Raw genomic sequence first — 23,704 nt, forward strand, 5'->3', positions numbered from 1 at the left:
AAATTCTTTACTGTGAGGGTGGTGAGACACTGGAACAGGTTGCCCAGGGAAGTTGTGGATGCCCCATCCCTGGAGGTGTTCAAGACCAGGCTGGATGGGGCTTTGAGTAACCTGGTCTAGTGGGAGGTGTCCCTGCCTGTGGCAGGGGGGTTGGATCTCGATGATCTTTAAGGTCAGTGCCACAGAGGCAGAGAGGAGTGAGGGGAAAGTGTAGAAACAACAGTGCAAATGCCAAGGTAAGAGAAGAAGGAGGAGGTGTTCCAGGCACCAGAGCAGACATTCCTCTGTAACCTGTGGGAGAGAACATGGTAGAGCAGATATCCACACTGCAGCCCATGGAGGGCCCTATGCTGGAAGCAGGTGGATATTTACTGAAGGAACTGCAGCCTGTGGAGAGCCCATAGTGAAGTAGTTTCTCCTGACAAGAACTGCGGCCTGTGAAGAACCCACGCTAGAGCAGTTCATGAAGGACTGCAGCCCATAGGAAGGACCCACAGTGGAGCAGGGGAAAAGTATGAGGAAGAAGGAGTGGCAGATAGGAACTGTTATGGACTGACCACAGCCCTCCATTCCCCATCTCCCATCCTCCTTGCACCACTCAGGGGGTGGGGGGAGGTAATAGGAGTCAGGAATGAAGGAATGAAGTTGAGTCTGGGAAAAAGTGGGTGTGGAGGGAAGTTGTTTTCTTTTTTGGTTTTGTTTCTCACCATTCAAATCTATTTTAATTGGCAACATTAAATTAACTTTCCCCAAGTCAAATCTATTTTGCTCATGATGGTAAGTGATAAGTGATCTCCCTTTATCTTGATCCACGAGCTTTTTCATCTTATGTTCTCCACTTGTCCTGTTGAAGAAAGGGAGTGAGAAAGCAGCTGGGTGGGCATCTGACAGCTGGCCAAGGCTGACCCACCACAGGAGACTTTCTAATTTCAATCAAAGGAGAGGGAAAAGAGAGGAACAAGAATGAGAAGGTGAGGGTGAACGGGGCTCACTTCTCTCAGCATCAGCGTTGACTTATGCAGGCTGAAAGTGATGGTGAATAGGGAGTTAAACGTGGAAAAATATTTCCATGTGTCAAGAGGAAATACAGAGGAGGAGTAAAGGTCACTTGAGTATTAAGTGATGTAAAGAGTGGCCAACACCTCCAGCAGCTCCAGCCCAGGATTTCCTCCTGCCTGGCCACTGTAGCTCAGTTGGGTGTGCTAGAGGACCTGGGGCCTCTGTCCAGGCTGAGGGATGCAGCTGCTGCTTTCCCATTTGCAGGTTTAACTAGTAGTGAAGCTGAGCACGTATCCCAGACACACACACACCAAAACACAGAACACTGACACAACCAGCTACACAGACTGCCACAGAAGGCATTGCCTTCAATAGCACTTACATATAGTACTCTCATAAACCGTAACTATAGGCAGCCAAGTCCCCTTCCTCCTCTTTGGCTGGAAGGCCACTAGTGAAGGCACACACACAACACTCTCTATTCACAAGCACATGCACATTCATGGACCCTCCACCCACCTGATACCCCTGCTAAGACCCAGGGTCTCCTATTCGCCAGCTAGCCCACCTTGAAGTTTGCTAGTGAATACACACGCATACTCCCACACACACCAGGTTTGGAGAAGATACAGATGCTCAGGCCCTCTCCAGCAGCCGGCACCAGGAATGTAGGCTATGACCCGCAGTCCCATTCCAGCTGCCTGCACTGAACCCCTCATTTGCCTCACTCACACCAGTCCCTCCCAGTAGCTGGTTTTTGGGACACACATCATTCCAGCCCCAGTGGCTGGTGGCCGAGACCCCCACCTGCTCCAGTAACTGGCACTGAAACTCCCACTTGCTCCAGTTGCTGGCACCACAAGCCCGGGGCACCTACACCCCCCGTCTGATTCCAGTAGCTGATCACAAATCCACCCATGCTTGTCTCCCCAGTAGATGGCACCTAGTCTTTGCAGTTCTCACACACATGCACACACATACCTGCAATTGCGCTGGTCCCTTCCAGTAGCTGTTTTTTGGGACACACATTGTTCCCACCCCAGTGGCTGATGGGTGAGACTCCCACTCGCTCCAGTTGCTGACACCATTGACCAGGGGCACCTACACCCTCAGTCTGACTCGAGTAGCTGGCACCAAATCCACTCGTGCTGGTCCCCCCAGTAGCTCACACTCCAAACACAAAGTCTGTAGAATCCTCCAACTACTGACTCTAGGACCCTCACTCGCTCCAGTAACTGACATCACAGGCCATGGGGTGCCTACAGCCCCAGTCTGACTTCAGTTGCTGGCCCCAAATCCATCACACCAGTCTCGCCAATAGCTGGCAGTTAGTCCTTGCAGCAGACATACACACAGGATAGAGTGTGAGATTACACAGATAGTTAAGAAAAGATTTACTAAGAAGATAGAACAGACTGCAGTGATCAGGCACAGGGCATACTGACCAGCCCCATTTTATACCTCTTTCTATCTAACTCCCTCTTTGTTCCTTCCTCCTGCATGTTCCTTCATCGATTTGTATAGTTTTATCGATTCCTTCACCCCTCCCAGTCCAGTGTCCAGGATCTCCCCTGGTTTACAGTCTTATCAATTGCAAAGTCCTGGTTGGTCTTCCTGGAAGTGGCACCTGTAATTTCTTGATAGCACATCGGTTAGTATGACTGGTGTGCTTTGCTTCTTGTCATTGTCTCCATGTTTGTTTTGTCAGGTCTGTGTCGCTGTACGTTTGGGGTTTTTTGTCTTCTCCTTTTCTTATCATCCCAATTTAGGAGTTTCTCGATCAGATAACTTTGGTAGAATAAGCATCTCACACACCCTTATCGTTTGGTTTGACTGACCAGGTTTGGTTCTCATCACTGCCTCCCTTATAATTTCTCAGTTAGGTTTGTGTCCCTGTATGTTCTTGTATATGGTTTCCTCCTTTTCTTATTATCCCTTTTTTACAGTAAAAAGGTCCTTGACCAGATAACCTTAAAGGAGCAGACACTCTTCTTCCATGTACCCTTACCTTAAGGACTGTTTTTATCATTCAGATAGCAAATAATATATTTTCAAAATTATAAAAGGAAATACTTTGCTATTAAAAATACTGTCTGTAGTATACTCCATATCAAACTTTCAGCTAGGAATTGCTACAAAGTCCAGAGGAGGGGAAGGGGAGTCAATGCAGCATTTCAGTATTTTTAAAAAAAAAATCCACATTTTTCAAAGTCTGAGCTTATAAACAGGTAGATCATAACAGAAACTTAACTAATATGGTTTTTATACCACCCATTATAATAATTTAGTATAAATTCCAGTAGAACCAAAAGCATACAAGTCATACTGGCTGCCAACTACAGTTTATCCACATGTGGCTTTTTTACCTGAACGTTTCCTCTTGGAGGTGCTCTAATTGGGTCTGCAGCTGCAAGTGCCTACGACCTGAAGGGCTGTTGGGATCTTCTATAGAATCAGATTGATTCAAACGTTCCATCAGAATCTGGTTCTCAGCAAGTAAAATGCTCTTCTCCTCTTGAAGTGCTGCAACCTGTTGTAATAAAAGAACAGACTGGAATAATGGAGCTGTCAGCTATAAAGAGCGATTTTTTGGTGCACACAGCAAAACATTAGCAAAACAATTGGAAACATCAAAGGTCACAAAACTGTATTTCAAAGGAATACATTGTAACTTTAATACTTTATCATTTGATATGTGATGTAACCAATGTACTACAGCATTAGGGACAGGATTTACCATAAAGAAAACAGTGTTCTCACCTTTATTTCTCACAAATATCTAAAGAAAAATATCTTAGTTAGCAAAGAAGATTATGCCACTGTATTAAAGTCTGCCTACTTTTCAAGCACCGCCAACCCATGCACACACCCTAGCACCCCATAGTAAGGTTTTTTAACATGTTTTCCAAAGGAAACAATGTTTATACAATCACACAGAATATTCAAGTCTCTCGTGGCCATGCCTCTCCAAGAAATTTTTTAATCCAATGACCAATTGCAAATGGACTTGAAACAGGAACAGAGGTCCCAAAGATGATTAAATTTCTGTCAGCTTTGTGAAAACAGGCAGTGGGGCAGAGAAGCCAAAGTGCTGTGACAAAAGAATGTCTGAAGCATAAGCTCATATTATTAGACACTATACAATCAAAATGCAGGTAGGAGGGGAAAAGAAAGAATATACATATCCCAAGAGAAAGGAAAGTTTTGATCAGAACTTGCATCCAACACAACCAAATCAACCAACTGTCAAACACAAATCAATGAGGCACAAGGTTTCATTAATTCCGGTCATTACTGTTTGGCTAAAAGCCAAATTATACACCAAAATAGGAATTGATTGAAATGGCTCTTCTGAGTTCCAGGTTTAGTCTGTTGATGCCTTCCAGATCAGATATGCTCAGTTTACAGTAAAACTTATTTTATGCTTAGCTTATGCATATGCATGTACTTTTTAATGAAATCATTATACCAGCAAAACTCTTCCTAGGATTTCTGTAACTCATGAGTTCAGCAATGCAGCTCATTTCTTGCTTGAATGCAAAAAAGCTTTGTCAGTACCAATCACCTTAATGCTGCATGCACTTTTTGCTCTGCTAACATGGGTAAAGAAATACAGCAATTGAGGATATTTTTTTTTTTAATATAAAAGGTAGATTTCTAGAATAATCCCTTTCTTCAGCTGTCCAAGAATTAACATACTTTTTTCTCAATTTGAAGATGACGTACCTGCATATCTAACTCATGACATCTCTGGGCAATTTCTTCTTTTGTTGCTAGGGCTTCATTTAATTCTTCTGTAGTTTTCTTCAGCTATCATAAACAACAATCATTTTTAGTTTCATAATCATATATCTCTATAAAAAATATAGCAAAATTATGAATTATATGATTGTATAATCTTTTTTTACATTTATGTAATATTGAAGTTTGGGGAAAAAAGAAAAGCAATTCTACTTCCACAATGAAACAAAGTAGCAACTGTAATCATTGTTTAATTTGTCTAACAAAGGTAAATATAGCTGAAGGTGATGGTTGGTCTTGAAACAAAACATTGAAGTTATCACATTTATTATGTAAACTGAGCCCCCCCCCCAAACCAAACAGCTTAGCTTTGAAGAATTTATTGTCTCTGTACACTGGAAAAAAAAAAAAGCATCAATACCACTTTTCTCTATGGATGCAAAGAATACATTATTTCAGTTTTTAATCTACTTTTCAAATACACAAAAGATTGGGAGGTACAATGCAAGGAATAAACAGTTAAGGTAAAACCTGTCTAGTCACTGGGAACTACTCTTACTGTACAACAGGGGAAACAATCAACATTGTGATGGAGAAACCTACCCATCTGAAAAAAGACACTGAATCTTATAAGCAGTGTGGAAACATTCAGTTACATCTCTTAAAGGGACTATACAATAATTAAAAGATTTATATCTTCCAAGTTTCTGTATGAATATAGTCAGGGAAATAAAGAAATATCTACAAGAAAATTGGTCTGATAAAATATGCACATAGTTAATGCATATGTATATATTTTATTACACATAAAAAATTTTAGATGGGTCTACTACTTTTCACAGACAGGATCATAATCTCTCATTTTTTAAGTTTACAAGGGACAGCTGACATAAAATTAATTCCATCAACCAGAATTTATGTGCTTCTACACAGATAACTGTAAAGAACAGTCAAGTGTTTTTTTTATCTATTATTCAAATTTTCCACAAAACTCTCCCACAATAGAAAAGGTAGACTGCTTAACAATAAAACATAACAATTAGGCACTGATTTCCTGTGATTTAAGGAAAAGAAATATCTCATCTTAGATACCTGACGTTCAAGGTCAATATAAGCATCATTTCCAAAAGAGACTGGAGACTCTTTACTCATCAACTGCAATTAGATTACATTGGATTAGAAAAAACATAAGATTTATTTGCATATTAAAGGTACGTTTCAATGAAAAATTAGGTTCAGCTTAACCTTTAGGAAAGCTTTTTTTTCTGGTAAGAGTAACATTTTTTACTTCATTTTTCTATGAGGTATATTAAAAAAAGAACTATGGAAAGACATATCCAGGACTTATAATGTCTAAAGTATGAAAAACATTACCTTACATAGTCATTCTCTCTTCTGAAAAAGCACATTCATTATCTATCATGAAAGCTACACTATCCTTTGCAGAACACTGTATTGAAGCAGCAATAGACTGGTGGCAGCTATTATGTGGCAGGCAAGATAGGTCTCAAATTGTTCTCTGGCAGTTGTTTTCATCTTTTCCCATTTTGAGAGCCCACATTCTTTTTTTGGGTTTTGAAAAATCTGTATCTCAAATAATTATAAAGAAATGAAAGAGGACCAAGCGTACTGCTCCCAATTTGTCTGGAATTTGCAGATTAAAAATTTATACTCTAGAATGAGTATTTTTGAAACAAGCATTACAATTCTTTGTAATATGACTAATCTATCTGACTAGAAAAATGGTTTGTAATGGTTTTAGTGAGGAAAAATGATTGTCAAGTCATTACTTTCTTAGAAAGCCCCAGATTGACTGACATGCTTATCGGGGGGAAAAAGTTTTCTTTTAGGAACCTCACCCACTGATCAGCTACAACAGATAAATGGCTAGAAATACATTTAAATATTACAAATATTTTAAGACCAAAGAACACCCCACCCCCAGAAAACAAATTATCAGGGCAAGCTCAAAACAAGAGACAAAGACATAAGATTTTATATCATATATCAATGAGCAATATAGCAATGAGCAATATAGCAATAGCTCAAAGGGCCTGAGCTCTGACTGCTAGCCAGTTTTATCAGCTCCCCAATAACACACCAAGTGCAGCTGTAGACACAATATTTACAAAACATCTCCTTGGAATGGATAGCCAAGTAACCCTGACACCAGTTAAGGTGAAGTTAGGGTTGAAAGCAGTACGATAAGAAATTTTAAGTATATATATTACAGATATGTTGCAAATAACTCAAAAAGAAATGTTTTTGCTCCCTGAAAAAAAAATTCCAGAAAACAGAAGTAAAATATCAAAAATGTCCCAAAACTTAGGCAGGAAATCTGTCACTTGCCTGTTCCTGACAGCACTGACTTAAAGAGAAAAAAGAAGCTGATCTAGCAGGAAGTTTGGGGATTATTTTTTAAAATCCTAATTTTAAGAACTCTTGATCTGCAATTTTAGTCCTTGAAATGATTCCATAGTCATCCAATAGGATCCAAGACTGTTAGGACACAACGTGAGTAAAAGAGATAACAGGTAGCAGAGCCCTAAGGCTCAAGTACATCTCTTTAGTGACATCTGTTTGAGATGTAACAGAAATAGTGAAATTTCTCTACTGTTCAACATGGAATTCATCATTCCTCGCTCACATTCAGAAGCAATTTGATTACCAGTGAAGGTCTAGGAAGGAAAAGAGTTATAGTAAATGGGGCTACATCAGGCAGGTGACCAGTCACCAGTGGGGTTCCCCAGGGCTCAAATTTAGGGCCAGTGCTCTTTAATGTTTTTATAAATGATCTGGAAGCAGGAGTCGAATGTACATTAATAATTTTGTCAAAATTAAACTAGGAGGAGCTGTGGACTCCCTCGAGGATAGAGAGGCCTTACAAAAAGATCTGGATAGACTAGAGAGCTGGGCAATCACCAACCATATGAAATTTAACAAGAGCAAGTGCTAGATTCTCCACCTGGAAAGGGATAATCCTGGTTATACGTACAAACTGGGGGATGAGAGGCTGTAGAGCAGCCCCACGGAAAGAGATCTGGGGGTTTGGGTTGATGGCAAGTTGAATATGAGTCAACAGTGTGCCCTGGCAGCCAAAAGGGCCAACCAGGTCCTGGGGTGCATCAAGCACAACATAGCATAGTGGATGATCGTCCCACTCTACACTGCACTGGTGCAGCCTTACCTCGAGTACTGTGTGCAGGTTTAGGCTACTCAATATAAGGAGTACATCGAACTTTAGAGTGTGTCCAGAGGAGGGCGACTAAGATGGTGAAAGGTCTCGAGGGCAAGACTTATGAGGAGTGGCTAAGGTCACTTGGTTTGTTCAGCTTGGAGAAGGCTGAGGGGTGACCTCATTGCAGTCTACAACTACCTCAAGGGGGGCGGTGGAGGGGGAGGTGCTGATCTCCTCTCTCTGATGACCAGTGACAGGACAGGAGGAAATGGTTTGAAGCTGCGTCAGGGGAAGTTCAGATTGGACATTAGGAAAAGGTTCTTCACTGAGAGGGTGGTCGGTCACTGGAACAGGCTTAGTTTAGGAAAAGGTTCTTAACTCATCGCTGTCTACAAATTCCTCAGGAGGGGAAGTGGAGAGGTAAAAAATGATGTGCGACAGCAGCTGAGGGAGAGGAGTGAGAATATGTGAGAGAAACAACTCTGCAGACACCAAGGTCAGTGAAGAAGGAGGAGGAGGAGGTGCTCCAGGCACCAAAGCAGAGATTCCCCTGCAGCCTGTGGTGAAGACCGTGGTGATACAGGTTATCCCCCTGCGGCCCATGGAGGTCCACAGTGGAGACAGAGCAGGTGGATATGCCCTGAAGCTGTGACCTCATGGAGAACCCACACTGGAACAGGCTCCCGGCAGGAACTGTGGCTTGTGGAGAGGAGCCCACGGAGGAGCAGGTTTTCTGGCAAGACCTGTGACCCCACAGGGGCCCCACGCTGGAGCAGTCCATTTCTGAAGGAACAGGCCCATGCTGGAGGAGCTCTTGAAGAACTGCAGCCCGTGGGAAGGACCCATGTTGGAGAAATTCGTGAAGGACTGTATCGTGTGGGTAGGACCCCATGCTAGAGCAGGGGAAGAGCGTGAGGAGGAAGTAGCAGCAGAGTGTTATGACCTGACTGCAACTCCCTATTGCTAATCCCCCTGCGCTGCTCAGAGGGAAGGAGGTAGAAAAATCGGGAGTGAAGTTGAGCCTAGGAAGAAGGGAGGGGTGGGGGGAAGGTGTTTTTAGACTTGTTCTTATTTCTCATTACCCTACTCTCTTTTTTAATTGGCAATAAATTAAATTAATTTCCCCAAGTTGAGACTGTTTTGCCCATGACAGTAATTGGTAAGTGATCTCCCTGTCCTTATCTTGACCCTATCTTATTTTCTCCCCCTGTCCTGTTGATGAGGGGGAGTGATAAAACATCTTGGTGGGTACCTGGAAGCCAGCCAAGGTCAACCCATGACAGTTGAGAAGATTTAAACTTCTAGAGAAGTGGGGCATGCAACCAAAGTTCTTTGACATGAAGAAGGCTTGCCTGATTCGTTTTTCTAACTCAAAAGAGGAAAATGCTGCTTCTAAAATTGCAAACTCTGTGTCCCTTTTTCATCACAGTGTAATAAAATATGTTTCTTTGCAATATTGAAAGGCTTAATTTCTACACACTATGTACACTCTAACATACCTCCTGAATGGCTGTCATGACAACATGTTGAACTGATTCTTCCATCATCATTATGGTCTGTATGTACTCTGAAAATAAGAGCATTCAGGTGTGTTACTTTAAGCTTGAGAAAGTCACACAGAACATGAGATCAGTAGTTGTATCTTTCCTACAAGCTGAGCAGGTGCTACAGATGAAACTGAAATTTGTAACTACCTTTCAAGTTTCAGGCCAGCAAACTCAAGAATACATTATAGAAAAAAAAATCTATTCAGACATAAATCAAGGCTCACTGGAACACTGCAACATGATTGGGGTTTTTTTTTGCCTATGATGGCTATTTTTTTCTTTCCCATTACCTCTCAAAAGAACTGTCTACTCTCCAAGTGCTTTTCTCCCTTTGTTCCTGAATTATTTAGGCAATAGAAGAACAGGATCCAAGGATTGGTTGTCTTTTTCCATGACTTTGACTCCTTGTCCTGCCTTTCTACAGCACCCTCATTTCACAGAATTTCCATATGAGGTCTTGAGAAAGCACAGAACTAAGAATACAATAAATCCTCTCCACATTTTCTCTTCCTTTTCTGTATATAGATGTGACCTGTACTGGAAGCATGCTGTAAGAGGACTGAGTGGTTAGAATGTCAAATTCTGATGTTTAGACTGAGTCAGAGTTTGTGACTTGTCCAATATCATATGCATCCCGGCCAGGTATCATGACCTTTTTTTTATTATTATTTTTCCAAATGCCATGCATATCATTGTTATGATTTGTCTAAGAGGAAGACGTTGGGAATCAGCCACCTCAAAATAATTTAGAAGAGGCACGACAGTAAATAATCAAACTACATATAACTAGACTGTTTAGATGCCTGTATCTCATATGTTTTTAATGTTTAGACTGACAGAATATGTAAAGTTCAGGGAAAGATACATTCCTCACTAATAAATGCCAAGAAGCTACCAAAATAAAGAATGAGAAATTTACACTTCTGTGGCCGACCAACACACTCCCACAGTGGAAGAAGGATCAGAGGAATGATAGAATCATAGAATCATTTAGGTTGGAAAAGACCTTTAAGGTCATCGAGTCCAACCATAAACCTAACACTGCAAGAATGTCAAGCTCAGGGAAGAATGTAAGGAATGATCGCCAATTGTTGTAAAGAAAGCTGAACTTATCTTGACACAAGGGAGACTGGAGGGTAGCCTTTGTTTTAGCTATAGGGTTGTACCAGTGGGTCATCAGGTTGTATAAACAGCCTTCCCTGAGATAATTAGTAGAGAGTAATGGCTTCCTGAGCTAGTCAAACTAGCATGGGGGGAACATAAAGTAGAAAAAATGGACAACTAATAAAATGAACTATGAAAAGAGCAACGGACTTAAGCTAACTTCAACACATGTATTCCTTCCAGGCAACTTGGGACACCCAGTGTTGTGACAGTGAGCACAGAGATCAGTAATGGGAATCACATTTGTATTGTGATTCAACTGTATGTTGCAGTTGCTATATTATGCTTGTATTGTGATTTCAGTATATTGCTGTATCACTCTGCTAAACCAAAATCCCATGTAACATCAAATATCTTCAAATAAGTAAATTTTATATTAAACATTAAACCTTCTTCGTGTGGAATATCTAAAAGAACTTAGAGAGTATTTGACTCTGAGATGTTAACTAAACAGTCAAGTGGAAGAGAGGTGGCTTAAATTAATAGCTATTTATGTACTTACGGAAGGGAAAACACTTGTATTCTAAATAAGAGGATGGCCAGACTTTCTCCTGCTTAAGGGAAGAATAAAAGTAGTTTCAGGATGAGAGATTAAAGCAATTTAGAACCCTGAGAAAACTAGAAAGGGGAAATTGGCTTAAAAGCTAAGGTACACAATACAAGAGTAAGACAACAGTCTTGATAACAGAGCTGCCATTTTGCCAGAAAGGAAACAGAAGTGAGGTGTATTAGGGAAAGACAGCCTTTGATAGAAACTTAGCGTAAATACAGTAAGCATAGCTTTTTCTTTCACTTATCCACTTATCTACTGGAGGGACAACACAATAGGGCATAAGCAATACAGGAGGTTCCTGGAGTGCATTGATGACAACTTCCTGACTCCACTGATAGAGGAAACAACGAGGAGAGGTGCTCATACTCAAAACCAAGGAGGAACTCATGAGGGATGTGAAAGTCAAAGGCAGCCTTAGCTGCAGTGACCATGAGATGGTGGAGTTCAGGGTCCTGAGAGGAGGGTAAAAAGCAAGCTCACAACCCTGGACTTCAGGAGAGCAGACTTTGGCCTCTTCAGGGATCTGCTTGGTAGAGTTCCATGGCATTATCCCAGGATCTGGAGGGAAACAGGAATCAAGAAAGTTGGTTGATAATGAAGGATTGCTTCCTACAAGCTCAAAAGAGCTCCATCCCAAGGAATATGAAATCAGGCAAAAAATTCCAGGAGGCCTGTATGGATGAACAAGGAGCTCCTGACAAAACTCAAACACAAAACCAAAATATACAGAAGGTGGAAGCAGAGACAGGTATCTTGGGAGGAATACAGAGCCAAAGTCCAAAAGGAATTGAATCTGGCAAGGGATGTCAAAGGCAACAAGAAAGGCTTCTCGAAGAACCTAAGTGGCAAAAGGAAGACTAGGGAAAATGTGGGCCCGCTGCTGAATGGGGCAGGGGACCTAGTGACAAAGGACATGGGAAAGGCGGAGATACTGAATGCCTTCTTTCCCTCAGTCTTTAACAGCAAGCTTGGACTTTGGGAATCCCATTTCCCAGAGACCAGGGGGAAAATCTGGAGCAAGGAAGACGTACCCTTGGTGGAAGAGGATCAGGTCAGGGAATATTTAAGCAACCTGGACATGCATAAGTCCATGGGCACCGATGGGATGCACCCACGAGGGCTGAGGGAGCTGGCTGATATCATTACGACACCACACTTGATAATCTTTGATCAGTCATGGTGACTGGGAGAAGTGCCTGAGGACTGGAGGAAAACAAATGTCCCTCCTATCTGCAAGAAGGGCAAGAAGGAAGACTCGGGGAACTAAAAGCAGGTCAGCCCCACCTCCATCCCTGTGAAGGTGATGGAGCAGCTAATCCTGGAAACCATTTGCAGGCACATGAAGGAGAAGAAAATCATCAGGATTAGTCAGCATGGCTTCACCAAGGAGAAGTCATGATCGACCAACTTGATACACTTCTGTGATGAAATGACTGGCCTGGTGGATGAGGAGAGAGCAGTGGATATTGACCACGTTGATTTGAGTAAGGCCTTTGACACTGTCTCCCATAAGATCCTCTTAGAGAAGCTGTATGGGCTGTATGAGCAGACACTGAGGTGGGTTGAAAACTGGCTGAATGGTTGGGCCCAGAGGGTGGTGATCAGTGGCACAAAGTCTAGTTGGACACCAGCAACTAGCGGTATACCCCAGGGGTCAATACTGGGTCCAGTCCTGTTCAACATCTTCATTAATGATCTGGATGATGGGGCAGAGTGTACCCTCAGCAAGTTTGCTGGTGACACAACAGTGGGAGGAGTGGCTGATACGCCAGAGGGTCATGCTGTCATCCAGAGGGACTTTAACAGACTGGAGAAATGGGCTGACAGGAACCTCATGAAGTTCAACAAGGGGAAGGGCAAAGCCCTGCACCTGGGGAGGAACAAGCCCAGGCACCAGTGCATGCTGGGGGCCACCCAGCTGGAAAGCAGCTTGGCAGAAAAGGATCTGGGGGTCCTGGTGGACACCAGATTGAACACGAGCCAGCAATGTTCCTGTATTGGGTCTAGCTGAGACAGAGTTAACTTTCCCCATAGCAGCCCTCATAGTGCTGTGCTTTGTATTTGTAGCTAGAACAGCGTTGATAACACACCAATGTTTTGGTTACTGCTGAGCAGTGCTCCTACAGCATCAAGGCTGTCTCTCCAAACTCCCCCCACAAAGACCAGCAGGCTGGGGGTGGGCAAGAGGGGGACATAGACAGGACAGCTGACCCAAAGTGACCAAAGAGATGTTCCATACCATATGACGTCATGTCACAGGGCACCAATTTGCAGCGATGATTGATCAGGACGCAATTGTATGCTATAAGCAGAAGCAGAAGCAGCAGCAAAAGCAGAAGCAGAAGCCTTTATTCACATACACAAAGCTATATATAGAGAGCTAGTTTCTGAGCTGTTTTGCCAAACAGGGCGAGCACTCCCATTCTCACAGAATGCGACTGTTTTCAGCCACATCTTTCTACACACACTCCTCCAGGCGGTTTTCCAGCCTGAACTTCACAGACACACACAATGTTTTTTTTTCTTCTGTCTGGCCTGCTCGAAACAATCTTATTCTTAAAGCAATATAGTTTTAGTTCTGATCAAGTTTTGCTTGATCTGCCACATGCTCAGAAGGGCTCCAAAATCAGTCCTGATCGATCTTCCAGATGTTCTGCATGGCCCCAACAAATAATATTTTTGTTGTTTGTTTCCTTTGCTTCCATGAGTGGCCTTTGCTTTTTTTATTAAACTGCCTTTATCTTGACCCACGAGTTTTTAATCATATTTTCACCCCCCTGTCTCACTGAGGACAGGAGTGATAGAGTGGCTTGGTGGGCACCTGGCGGCAGCAAAAAGGATAAATGGTATCCTGGGCTGCATTAGGAGGAGTGTTGCTAGCAGGTCGAGGGAGGAGATCCTTCCCCTTTATTCAGCACTGTTGAGGCCACAGCTGGAGTCCTGTGTCCAGTTCTGGGCTCCTCAGTACAAGAGAGATACGGAGCTACTGGGAGTTCTGTGAAGGGCTGCAAAGATGATTAAGGGACTGGAGCATCTCTCCTATGAGGAAAGGCTGAGAGAGCTGGGACTGCTTATTTTAGGGAAGAGAAGGCTCAGGGAGGAATCTCATCAGTGTATATAAATATGTGAAGAGAAGGTGAAAACAAGATGAAGCTACGTTCTTTTCAGTGGCATCCAGTGACAAGAGGCAATGGGCACAAATGAAAAAACAGGAGGTTCTGTCTGAAGAGCAGGAAACACTTTTTCACTATGAGGGTGACTGAGCACTGGACCAGGTTGACCAGTGAGGTTGTGTAATCTCCATACTTGGAGATGTTCAGAAGCCATCTGGACGTGATCCTGGGCAACCGTCTCTAGGTGGCCCTGCTTGAGCAGGGGCATTGGACCAGATGACCTCCAGAGGTCCCTTCCAACCTCAACCATTATGTGATTCTGTGATTTTAAACCTTCTGAATAACTGTTTGGATTTTTACCTTAATCTGATTTGAATTAAACATAATTGAAGGGAATTGGATCACAATAAGACATCATACACCCAAGGATGCAACAAGGGCCCTTAAGAAATACTTTAACCATCCAGCAAATCTTCTGCCATATATGGAGAGAAACTGAATGGGTCTCCATTTTACTTGTGTAGGTCAGATAAACAACTGGCACCACAGAAGCCAGAGGAGATAGAAGTGTTTTCCAATAACTGCTGAGGTGGAATTCAGTAGATTAAACATAGGCCTCTAGTGACACTTTAGATGTCCTTGGGATATCCTGCCTGGCCTCCAGCTACTGGTGCAGAAGGGCACAATCTCCCATACTCCAGTGCTAACCATGTGCAGAAGTTTCTGAAACCCTAGTGTCTCAGTTTTCAGTAGATGGCACCTGGTGACAACGAAGGCTCTCTGACATGCAGTGAGATATTGGGATACGTTCCTGAACCCAAGGGTCACAGTGAAGGACATGTAAATCACATTTGTTGATTCTTCACTTCACAGAGCTAACTCACACATGAATAGTTAAAGGCTGGGGACAAGACTTTTCATTTGTGAAGTCCCTTTTCAGCTCAGGGAACCCAAACTAAAAATATGCATGTTGAAAGCAAAACCAATTCCACATTTCCAGCCTGCAAACTTAGTAAAGCTCATAACATAACAGCACTTATTGTCTGTAAAATAAAGTAGTGTTATGATTTAGAAAAAGTAAATTTGTCTCTCATAGCAACCTATCATTTTCCCTCAGTTATTTAAAAAGCAAGTTAGATTTTCATTAACTACCCTGGAAGCAAAACATACTTTCAAAATTTAATACCTTGCTTCTGTTCACAATTCACAGCACATCCCAAAATAAGCTGAAGCATTCTCCCAAGCTCTGCAGCATCAGAGTGCTCTCCAATCAGGTTAACATCAGGAAGAGTGAAGTCGTTAATCTGTTGCCCTAGAATCTGCATACATATGTACATCACTATATATATATGCACATACATTACAAAATAGAAAGATGATTTAGAGGCAATAGGAAGCACTTACTCTATTTTGGCATAGTTTTTAAATCCATCTTTAAAACAAACTAAAAAAATTGCACCAGCTCATATACATATCTCAAAATATAAAACCATCCCATATCACTTAACACAACCGACATTTTGGAAAGCTGTCTCAACTAATAACAAAGTACTAGTTTCAAACTTATCAAGACCAAGATTTGTTCTTCCAGGTAAGGAAAGGTAACGCAGGTAGGCCTAAAAAAGCTGATCAACGGCACTCGATGAATTAATTATTCTTATTAATTCTTTTCATTAAAAAAATCTAATGCCTAAAAATTTTCCATCTGGAATAAAGTAAGTCTGAATTTCTAAATCATACCATTGCAAAGTCAGAAATTAAATGTTTTACTTCAATAAAAAACATCTAGCATGAATGGACAACAAATCTCAGTTTGTAAAAAACTTGGTCTAACAGTTTTGTAGGTCTAATCTAAGGATACTTAGTACGTCCAGAGTCAAAACAACTAATTCCTCATCCATGAGTAAAGGACCTGACCGAGTGGTACAACATGCAACTAAAGAGAGCAAATGTAAATACAAAAAGAATGAAGAGAAAGAAAGCATGAGAGGGTGAGAGAGAGAAGGCACCCACACAAGGTGGAGGGGGGGGTAGAAACTGTGAGAGAGGTGGTGAGGGCAAGAGAACCAGAGTGAGAGAGAAGATGAGGGAGAGAAGGCAAGAGAGGGGTCAAAAAGGTGAGAGAAGGGGTAAGGAGGAGACTAATGTCCCAAAACTCATGGGATCCTTTACCCGGTGTGCAAGCCAATAACACACAGAGTTGAGGTATTAGCTATTTATTAGCAATTCTGCGCAGAAAAGGGTGCTAGGGGGCGTCTCCACAAAGCTAGCACACATGAAATTGGAACAGTCATTCATTTATACATTGTAAATTAGCATAATTAACATATTCATTGTTTATCAACTTTTTACTGGTGCTCATAATTCCTTATTTTGAAGCTGAATTGTGTAAAATGTCCTCGTCTTCAATTAAAGGTACAGTGTCTCTTTACTGCACAGGCTCAGCGGGTGAGGGTCTTCAAGTGGAGGCAGGTATCCTAACTTCTAGAGGAGTGGTTTTCATATTATGATTAGTCAAGTTCACCTTAAGGACGCATTTCATGCGGTATAGCCAAGTTTCTTGGGCAATCAGCCCTCTGAAGTTTCTGCTACCTGGTTTTAGGTCCAGTTGTTCTTTCTATCCCATTGTCTTGTCAAGAATCATTTACCCAAATGATTTACAGAATTACAATCATAGAGGTTTTGATATCACTAAGAGCAGGCAAGGAGTGAGAGAGAGAAGACAAGAGATAGAAAGGGAGTGAGTAAGAGAGAAGGGGAGGGAGAGCTAGGAAGACAAGGCAAGCGAGAGAGAAGGTGGGCTAGAGAAAGAGAGCGCAGGCAAGTGAGTGAGAGGGAGATATGTGGTGAGAGAGAGAGGGCATATGGAAGTGAGAGAGAGGGTGAGCGAGAGAGGAGGTGGACAGGCAGGAGAGAGAGGGTGAGAGGAGGGATGAGCAAGTGTGCAATTGGCAAAATGAGAGCAGTCGAGAAGGCGACTGAGTCAGAGAGAAGGTGAAAGACAGGAGGTGAGCAAGTGAGAATGTGAGTGAGCAAGATGGTGAGAGGGAGAGAGAGAAGGTGAGAGAAATGTAGAGGGTAAGCAAGAGAAATATAGGGCAAGAGAAGGGAGAGCAAGAGAGGGGGGAAAGAGAAAAAGGGGGTAAGGGAGAGGGGGTGAAGGAAGAGGGAGAGGGCAAGAGTGAGGAAGGGAAAGAGAGGGGGAAGGGAGAGGGGAAAAGGAAATTAATGAAATGAATGAAATAAAACAGCATTTTTGAATGGTCTAAGTTGATTCACATTTACATTTCAACTTGTATTGCCTGTATTTTTAATGCAATGCTGTTTTTTCTATTAATGATAATACAGTTGCCTTGTAAATGTTGTTGGGAGAAGCTGAAGAGGTATATTAGCTTGTACCATAAAGAAGTGAGGAAAGCAAGGAAGAAAATTTAGGATTATGAAATAAATTTAATGGACAATTTTAATACTACAGCAAAAATCAAAGTGATATACAATAAAAGGAACGTTAGGCTCCAGAATAAATGTCTTGTGATGAAAGCAGACACCTTTCATTTATTTGAGGAAAATAAATAGCAGAATATTTTACAGAAAGAATGAGAGTTTGGATTCCAAAGCAGCAAGATTTCAGGGGCCTCCTTTAGCTTGTTTTCTTCCATATTATAATAGACAAGACAATCAGTGTAGGACAGCTACTGAGAGACTGTTCTCTTAAAAGCAACAAATTATGATGTTGCTCTAAAATGAAATAAATTGTCATAAAAAACTGTTCAAAGGTTTTTTAGCTGCACCAGGTGTCCTGGGTCTGGCGGGGATAGGGTTAATTCTCCCCAGGATCTAGCAGGGACACAGGTATTCCATCCCATGTGAGCCATGCCCAGGGGGTAGCAGGAGCTAGCCGGGGGAAGGGGAGGGGCAGGAAGCCACCATGGGGGAGCAGAGCGGGCTGGGGCATCCCGGGGCATGGTCGGCAAGTGGTGGTATCGTACTTGTGGTTGCATATTCCTCTGTCAGTGTTATTGTTGTTGTTGTTTCTTGCTCCCTTTGCTGTTCTGTTAAATTGCCTTTGTCTCAACCTACGAGTTTTTTGCCTTTTTCTTCCCATTCTCCCCTCATGGCCGTGGTGGCGGTGGGGGCTCCAGTCTGAGCGAGCGGCTGCCACGTGGTCCTTTGTTGCCGTCTGAGGCCAAACCACTACAGTCCTTTTTGGCGCCCAACGTGGGGCACTCAGAGGGTTGAGATAACGACAGATCTGACCAGAGCGTGTTAAAATGAATTTGTTATCGGTATTTATTGTATTATTCGCTGGGCAAAATGTTGCTTTGTTTGTTTTCATGGCTGTGTTATGTAAATTCTTACGTGTTCTATGTACTCCCCATGATGATGTTTATCACCTCAGGATTATAATTTTGCTGTCCTGTGTGATATCAATTTATGATATGATAGCATCACTGTTCAGCACTGTTGGGGCGTTTATTCGGCACTGCTTTCCTGCCCATATCTCGGGGAATTTATTAATAAACACACTGAGTCTATGGGGGAAGCAGGGGAGGATACTTTCCCCAGCTCTTTCACATCGCCTTTTCTCTTTCGTGTCAGGTATGCCAGTTTTTGAGAATTTTGAATACTCTTGGGACATGCAAACCAGCTTAGTCCTATTGCTAGGTCTCCTGAATGTGTTTCAGTTTTTGTTTAGGGTTAAGCAACTATTTAAGACTACCACCCAGAGATCTGCCCCGAGGCTGGATAGTCATGGGTGGCATGGCACGTGGGAGAACATGGGCAGGTATCTAGAGAGTTTTTCACCTCCAATGGTCTGGGATTTCACCCCCGAACAATTACAGGACCCTGATAAAGTGATAGAATATTTGAAAGGAAAATGCTGTGGCTATTCCAGAGAGGCACAACTCACTGCACTGTGATGGGCCCTGGCCAGTATCTACCAAGCATTGCTCAATGTTGCACAGCATCCTCAGGAGAAAGAGATGGAAACCAGGCCGACAGGCAGTGTGGCTACTGCCACTCCTGCGACAGACACTGGCTACTCCAACCCCTGTGGCAGGCGCTGTGGCTACTCCAAACCCAGTGGCAGGCACTGCAACTGAACCAGAAAACCAACCTGTGCCCGTATCAGTTGCCCCTATCCAGAAGAAGAGATACACCAAGAAATCAGTTCGCTCAGTGAAGGATGACGATGATCCAGGGTCATCACGAGAACAAGAGGAAGAGGCAGAACCAGAGATAATCACTCGATCCCTGTCCCTGAGCGAGCTGCAGGACATGTGAAAAGATTTCAGTCGACTTCCAGGCGAGCACATTGTCACCTGGCTGCTCCGGTGCTGGGATAACAGAGCCAGTAGCTTGGAACTGGAGGGTAGGGAAGCCAGGCAGCTGGGATCTCTGTCTAGAGAGGGGGGCATTGACAAGGCAATTGGGAAAAAGGCACAAGCCCTCAGCCTCTGGAGGCGACTCTTGTCAGGCGTGAGGGAAAGGTATCCCTTCAGTGAAGATGTTGTATGTCATCCGAGCAAGTGGACCACCATGGCAAGAGGTATCCAGTACCTGAGAGAATTAGCCATGCGGGATATGATTTATCATGACCTGGACAATGCACAGTCACCCACAGATCCTGATGGGATCCAATGCACAAGGTCCATGTGACGGAAGTTTGTACGGAGCGCCCCATCATCATATGCCAACTCATTGGCAGTGATGGAATGGAAAGGCGAAGAGGGACCAACAGTGGATGAGGTGGCTGCCCGACTTCGGCAATAAGAAGAAAGTCTCTCTTCTCCCCTCGTCTCAGCTGTGGAGAAACTGTCCCGGAAGGTCCAGCAACTTGAAGAGAATATGTCCTCCCCACCTATACGAGCCAATATCTCAGCTGTTAGGGGCAGACGTTTTTCCACTCAGGATAGAGAATACAGGGGGTACACACCACGAAGCACCCTGTGGTTCTGCCTGCGTGACCACGGAGAGGACATGAGGAAGTGGGATGGACAACCTACTTCAATCCTACGGGCACGGGTACAGGAATTCCAAGGAAGAACAACCACAAAAGGGGATCTCTCCAGGAAAAGTGCCGCCCCGGTTTCCAATGTGCAGTTCCCCAGACAGAATAGAAGGCCTGAGCCTACTTCTGATCCCCTTGAAGGAACTTCCAACACCAACTTTCCAAATTCCAAAAATTTTCTGCAAGAAGCGAGTAATGGATACTATGACCAGGATTAGAGGGGCCCTGCCTCCAGCCAGGTGGGGGAAAGGGACAACCAGGTTTATTGGACAGTGTGGATTCGATGGCCTGGCACATCAGAGCCACAGGAGTATAGAGCTCTAGTGGACACAGGCGCACAGTGTACCTTAATACCATCAAGCTATAGAGGGACAGAACCCATTTGCATTTCTGGAGTGACAGGGGGATCCCAACAGCTGACTGTATTGGAAGCTGAGGTGAGCCTAACTGGGAATGAGTGGCAAAAGCATCCCATTGTGACTGGCCCAGATGCTCCATGCATCCGTGGTATAAATTATCTCAGGAGAGGGTATTTTAAGGACCCAAAAGGGTACCGGTGGACTTTTGGCATAGCTGCCTTGGAGGCGGAAGAAGTTAAACAGTTGTCTACCTTGCCTGGTCTCTCAGAGGATCCTTCTGTTGTGGGGTTGTTGAGGGCTGAAGAACAACAGGTGCCAATCGCTACCACAACGGTTCATCGGTGGCGATATCGAACTAACCGAGATTCTCTGATCCCCATCCATAAGCTGATTCGTCAACTAGAGATTCAAGGAGTGATCAGCAAGACTCGCTCGCCCTTTAACAGTCCCATATGGCCAGTGCAGAAATCTAATGGAGAGTGGAGGCTAACTGTGGACTATCGTGGCCTTAATGAAGTCACGCCACCGCTGAGTGCTGCCGTGCCAGACATGTTAGAACTTCAATACGAACTGGAGTCAAAGGCAGCCAAGTGGTATGCCACAACTGATATCGCTAATGCATTTTTCTCAATCCCTCTGGCAGCGGAGTGCAGGTCACAGTTTGCTTTCACTTGGAGGGGTGTCCAGTACACCTGGAACCGACTGCCCCAGGGGTGGAAACACAGCCCTACTATTTGCCATGGACTGATCCAGACTGCACTGGAACAGGGTGAAGCTCCGGAACATCTGCAGTACATTGACGACATCATCGTATGGGGCAACACAGCAGAAGAAGTTTTTGAGAAGGGGAATAAAATAATTCAAATCCTTCTGAAAGCTGGTTTTGCCATAAGACAAAGTAAGGTCAAGGGACCTGCACAGGAGATCCAGTTTTTAGGAGTAAAATGGCAAGATGGACGCCGTCAGATCCCAATGGACGTGATGAACAAAATAGCAGCTATGTCTCCACCAACTAGGAAAAAGGAAACACAAGCTTTCCTGGGCATTGTGGGTTTTTGGAGGATGCATATCCCAGATTACAGTCTGATTGTGAGCCCTCTGTATCAAGTAACCCGGAAGAAGAACGATTTTAAATGGGGTCCTGAGCAGCGACAAGCTTTTGAACAAATTAAACAGGAAATAGTCCATGCAGTAGCTCTGGGGCCAGTCCAGGCAGGACAAGATGTTAAAAACGTGCTCTACACCGCAGCTGGGGAGAACGGCCCTACCTGGAGCCTCTGGCAGAAAGCGCCAGGGGAGACACGCGGTCGACCCCTAGGGTTTTGGAGTCGGGGATACAGAGGATCCGAAGCCTGCTATACTCCAACAGAAAAGGAGATACTGGCAGCATATGAAGGGGTTCGAGTTGCTTCGGAAGTGGTTGGTACAGAAGCACAGCTCCTCTTAGCACCTCGACTGCCGGTGCTGGGTTGGATGTTCAAAGAAAGGGTCCCTGCCACACATCATGCAACGGATGCTACATGGAGTAAGTGGATTGCACTGATCACACAGCAAACTCGAGTGGGAAACCCCAGTCGCCCAGGAATTCTAGAGGTGATTACGGACTGGCCAGAAGGCAAGGATTTTGGAATGTCACCGGAAGAGGAGGTGATGCGTGCAGAAGAGGCTCCACCGTATAATGAACTACCAGAAAATGAGAAGAGATATGCCCTGTTCACTGATGGGTCCTGCCGGATTGTGGGAAAGCATAGAAAGTGGAAGGCTGCCGTGTGGAGTCCTACAAGACGAGTTGCAGAAGCCACTGAAGGACAAGGTGAATCAAGCCAGTTTGCAGAGGTGAAAGCAATTCAGCTGGCTTTGGACATTGCCGAGCAGGAAAAATGGCCAGTACTTTATCTCTACACCGATTCATGGATGGTGGCAAATGCCTTGTGGGGGTGGTTACAGCAGTGGAAGCAGAGCAACTGGCAGCGCAGAGGCAAACCTATCTGGGCTGCTGAATTGTGGCAAGATATCGCTGCCCGGGTAGAGAATCTGGTTGTGAAAGTACGTCATGTAGATGCCCATGTACCCAAGAGCCGGGCCACTGAGGAACATCAGAACAACCAGCAAGTGGATCAGGCTGCTAAGATTGAAGTGGCCGAGGCGGATCTGGACTGGCAACATAAGGGTGAATTATTCACAGCTCAATGGGCCCATGACTCCTCAGGCCATCAAGGAAAAGACACTACATATAGATGGGCTCGTGACCGAGGGGTGGATTTGACCATGGACACTATTGCACGGGTCATCCATGAATGCGAGATATGTGCTGCAATCAAGCAAGCCAAGCGATTAAAGCCTCTTTGGTATGGAGGATGATGGCTGAAATACAAATACGAAGGGTTATAGTTGTTGGGGACTCCTTCCTGATGGGGACAGAGGGCCCAATATGCCAGGTGGACCCTCCTCAGAGGGAAGTCTGCTCTCTTCCTGGAGCCTGGGTGAAGGATGTCACCAGGAAACTTCCTGGTTTAGGATGGTCCTCAGATTATTATCCACTACTGATATTCCATGTAGGTGCAGAGGAGACAGCGACTCGAAGCTCAAGAGCTATAAAGAGAGACTTCAGGGAGTTGGGAGGCTTAGTAAAGGAATCTGGGGTGCAGGTGATTTTTTCGTCACTCCCTCCAGTGGCAGGCAATGATGCTGGGAGGAGCAAACAGATCAAATCAGTCAATACATGGCTCTGTGGCTGGTGTCACCACCGTAACTTTGGGTACTTTGATAGTGGGTTGGCCTATACGGCACCGGGCTCGTTGACAGGAAATGGAAGATGCCTCTCTCAAAGGGGGAAGAATATTCTGGCCCAAGAGATGGCGGGGTTGATTGACAGGTCTTTAAACTAGATGTGAAGGGGGAGGGGGGTGATAACATCAGGCCTGTCCTTGAGGCTCCTGAGGCAAAAGGAATCTGGGAAACACAGATAAAGCACCACAAAGGAAGGCCACCTGAAGAGCTACACAAAGGAAATGCACCCATTCCAGCCAGTAAGTCA

At 44.0% G+C, this 23,704-nt stretch overlaps 1 protein-coding gene across 1 annotated transcript in view; it reads right to left on the reverse strand.

The window, feature by feature from the left end:
• Nucleotides 1-23,704, reverse strand: part of LOC141476645 (protein Hook homolog 3-like) — a 170,604-nt gene that overhangs the window by 73,710 nt on the left and 73,190 nt on the right. Inside the window, exons 5-9 of the mRNA XM_074165428.1 lie at nucleotides 15,482-15,614; nucleotides 9,418-9,485; nucleotides 5,833-5,895; nucleotides 4,726-4,809; nucleotides 3,366-3,529 (exon numbers count right to left, since the gene is read on the reverse strand). Of these exons, the coding sequence (XP_074021529.1) occupies nucleotides 3,366-3,529; nucleotides 4,726-4,809; nucleotides 5,833-5,895; nucleotides 9,418-9,485; nucleotides 15,482-15,614 (512 nt within the window). The remainder of the gene's footprint in view (nucleotides 1-3,365; nucleotides 3,530-4,725; nucleotides 4,810-5,832; nucleotides 5,896-9,417; nucleotides 9,486-15,481; nucleotides 15,615-23,704) is intronic.

Source organism: Numenius arquata, chromosome W, assembly GCF_964106895.1.
Source record: "Numenius arquata chromosome W, bNumArq3.hap1.1, whole genome shotgun sequence".
NCBI classification, from domain to species: Eukaryota; Metazoa; Chordata; class Aves; order Charadriiformes; family Scolopacidae; genus Numenius; species Numenius arquata.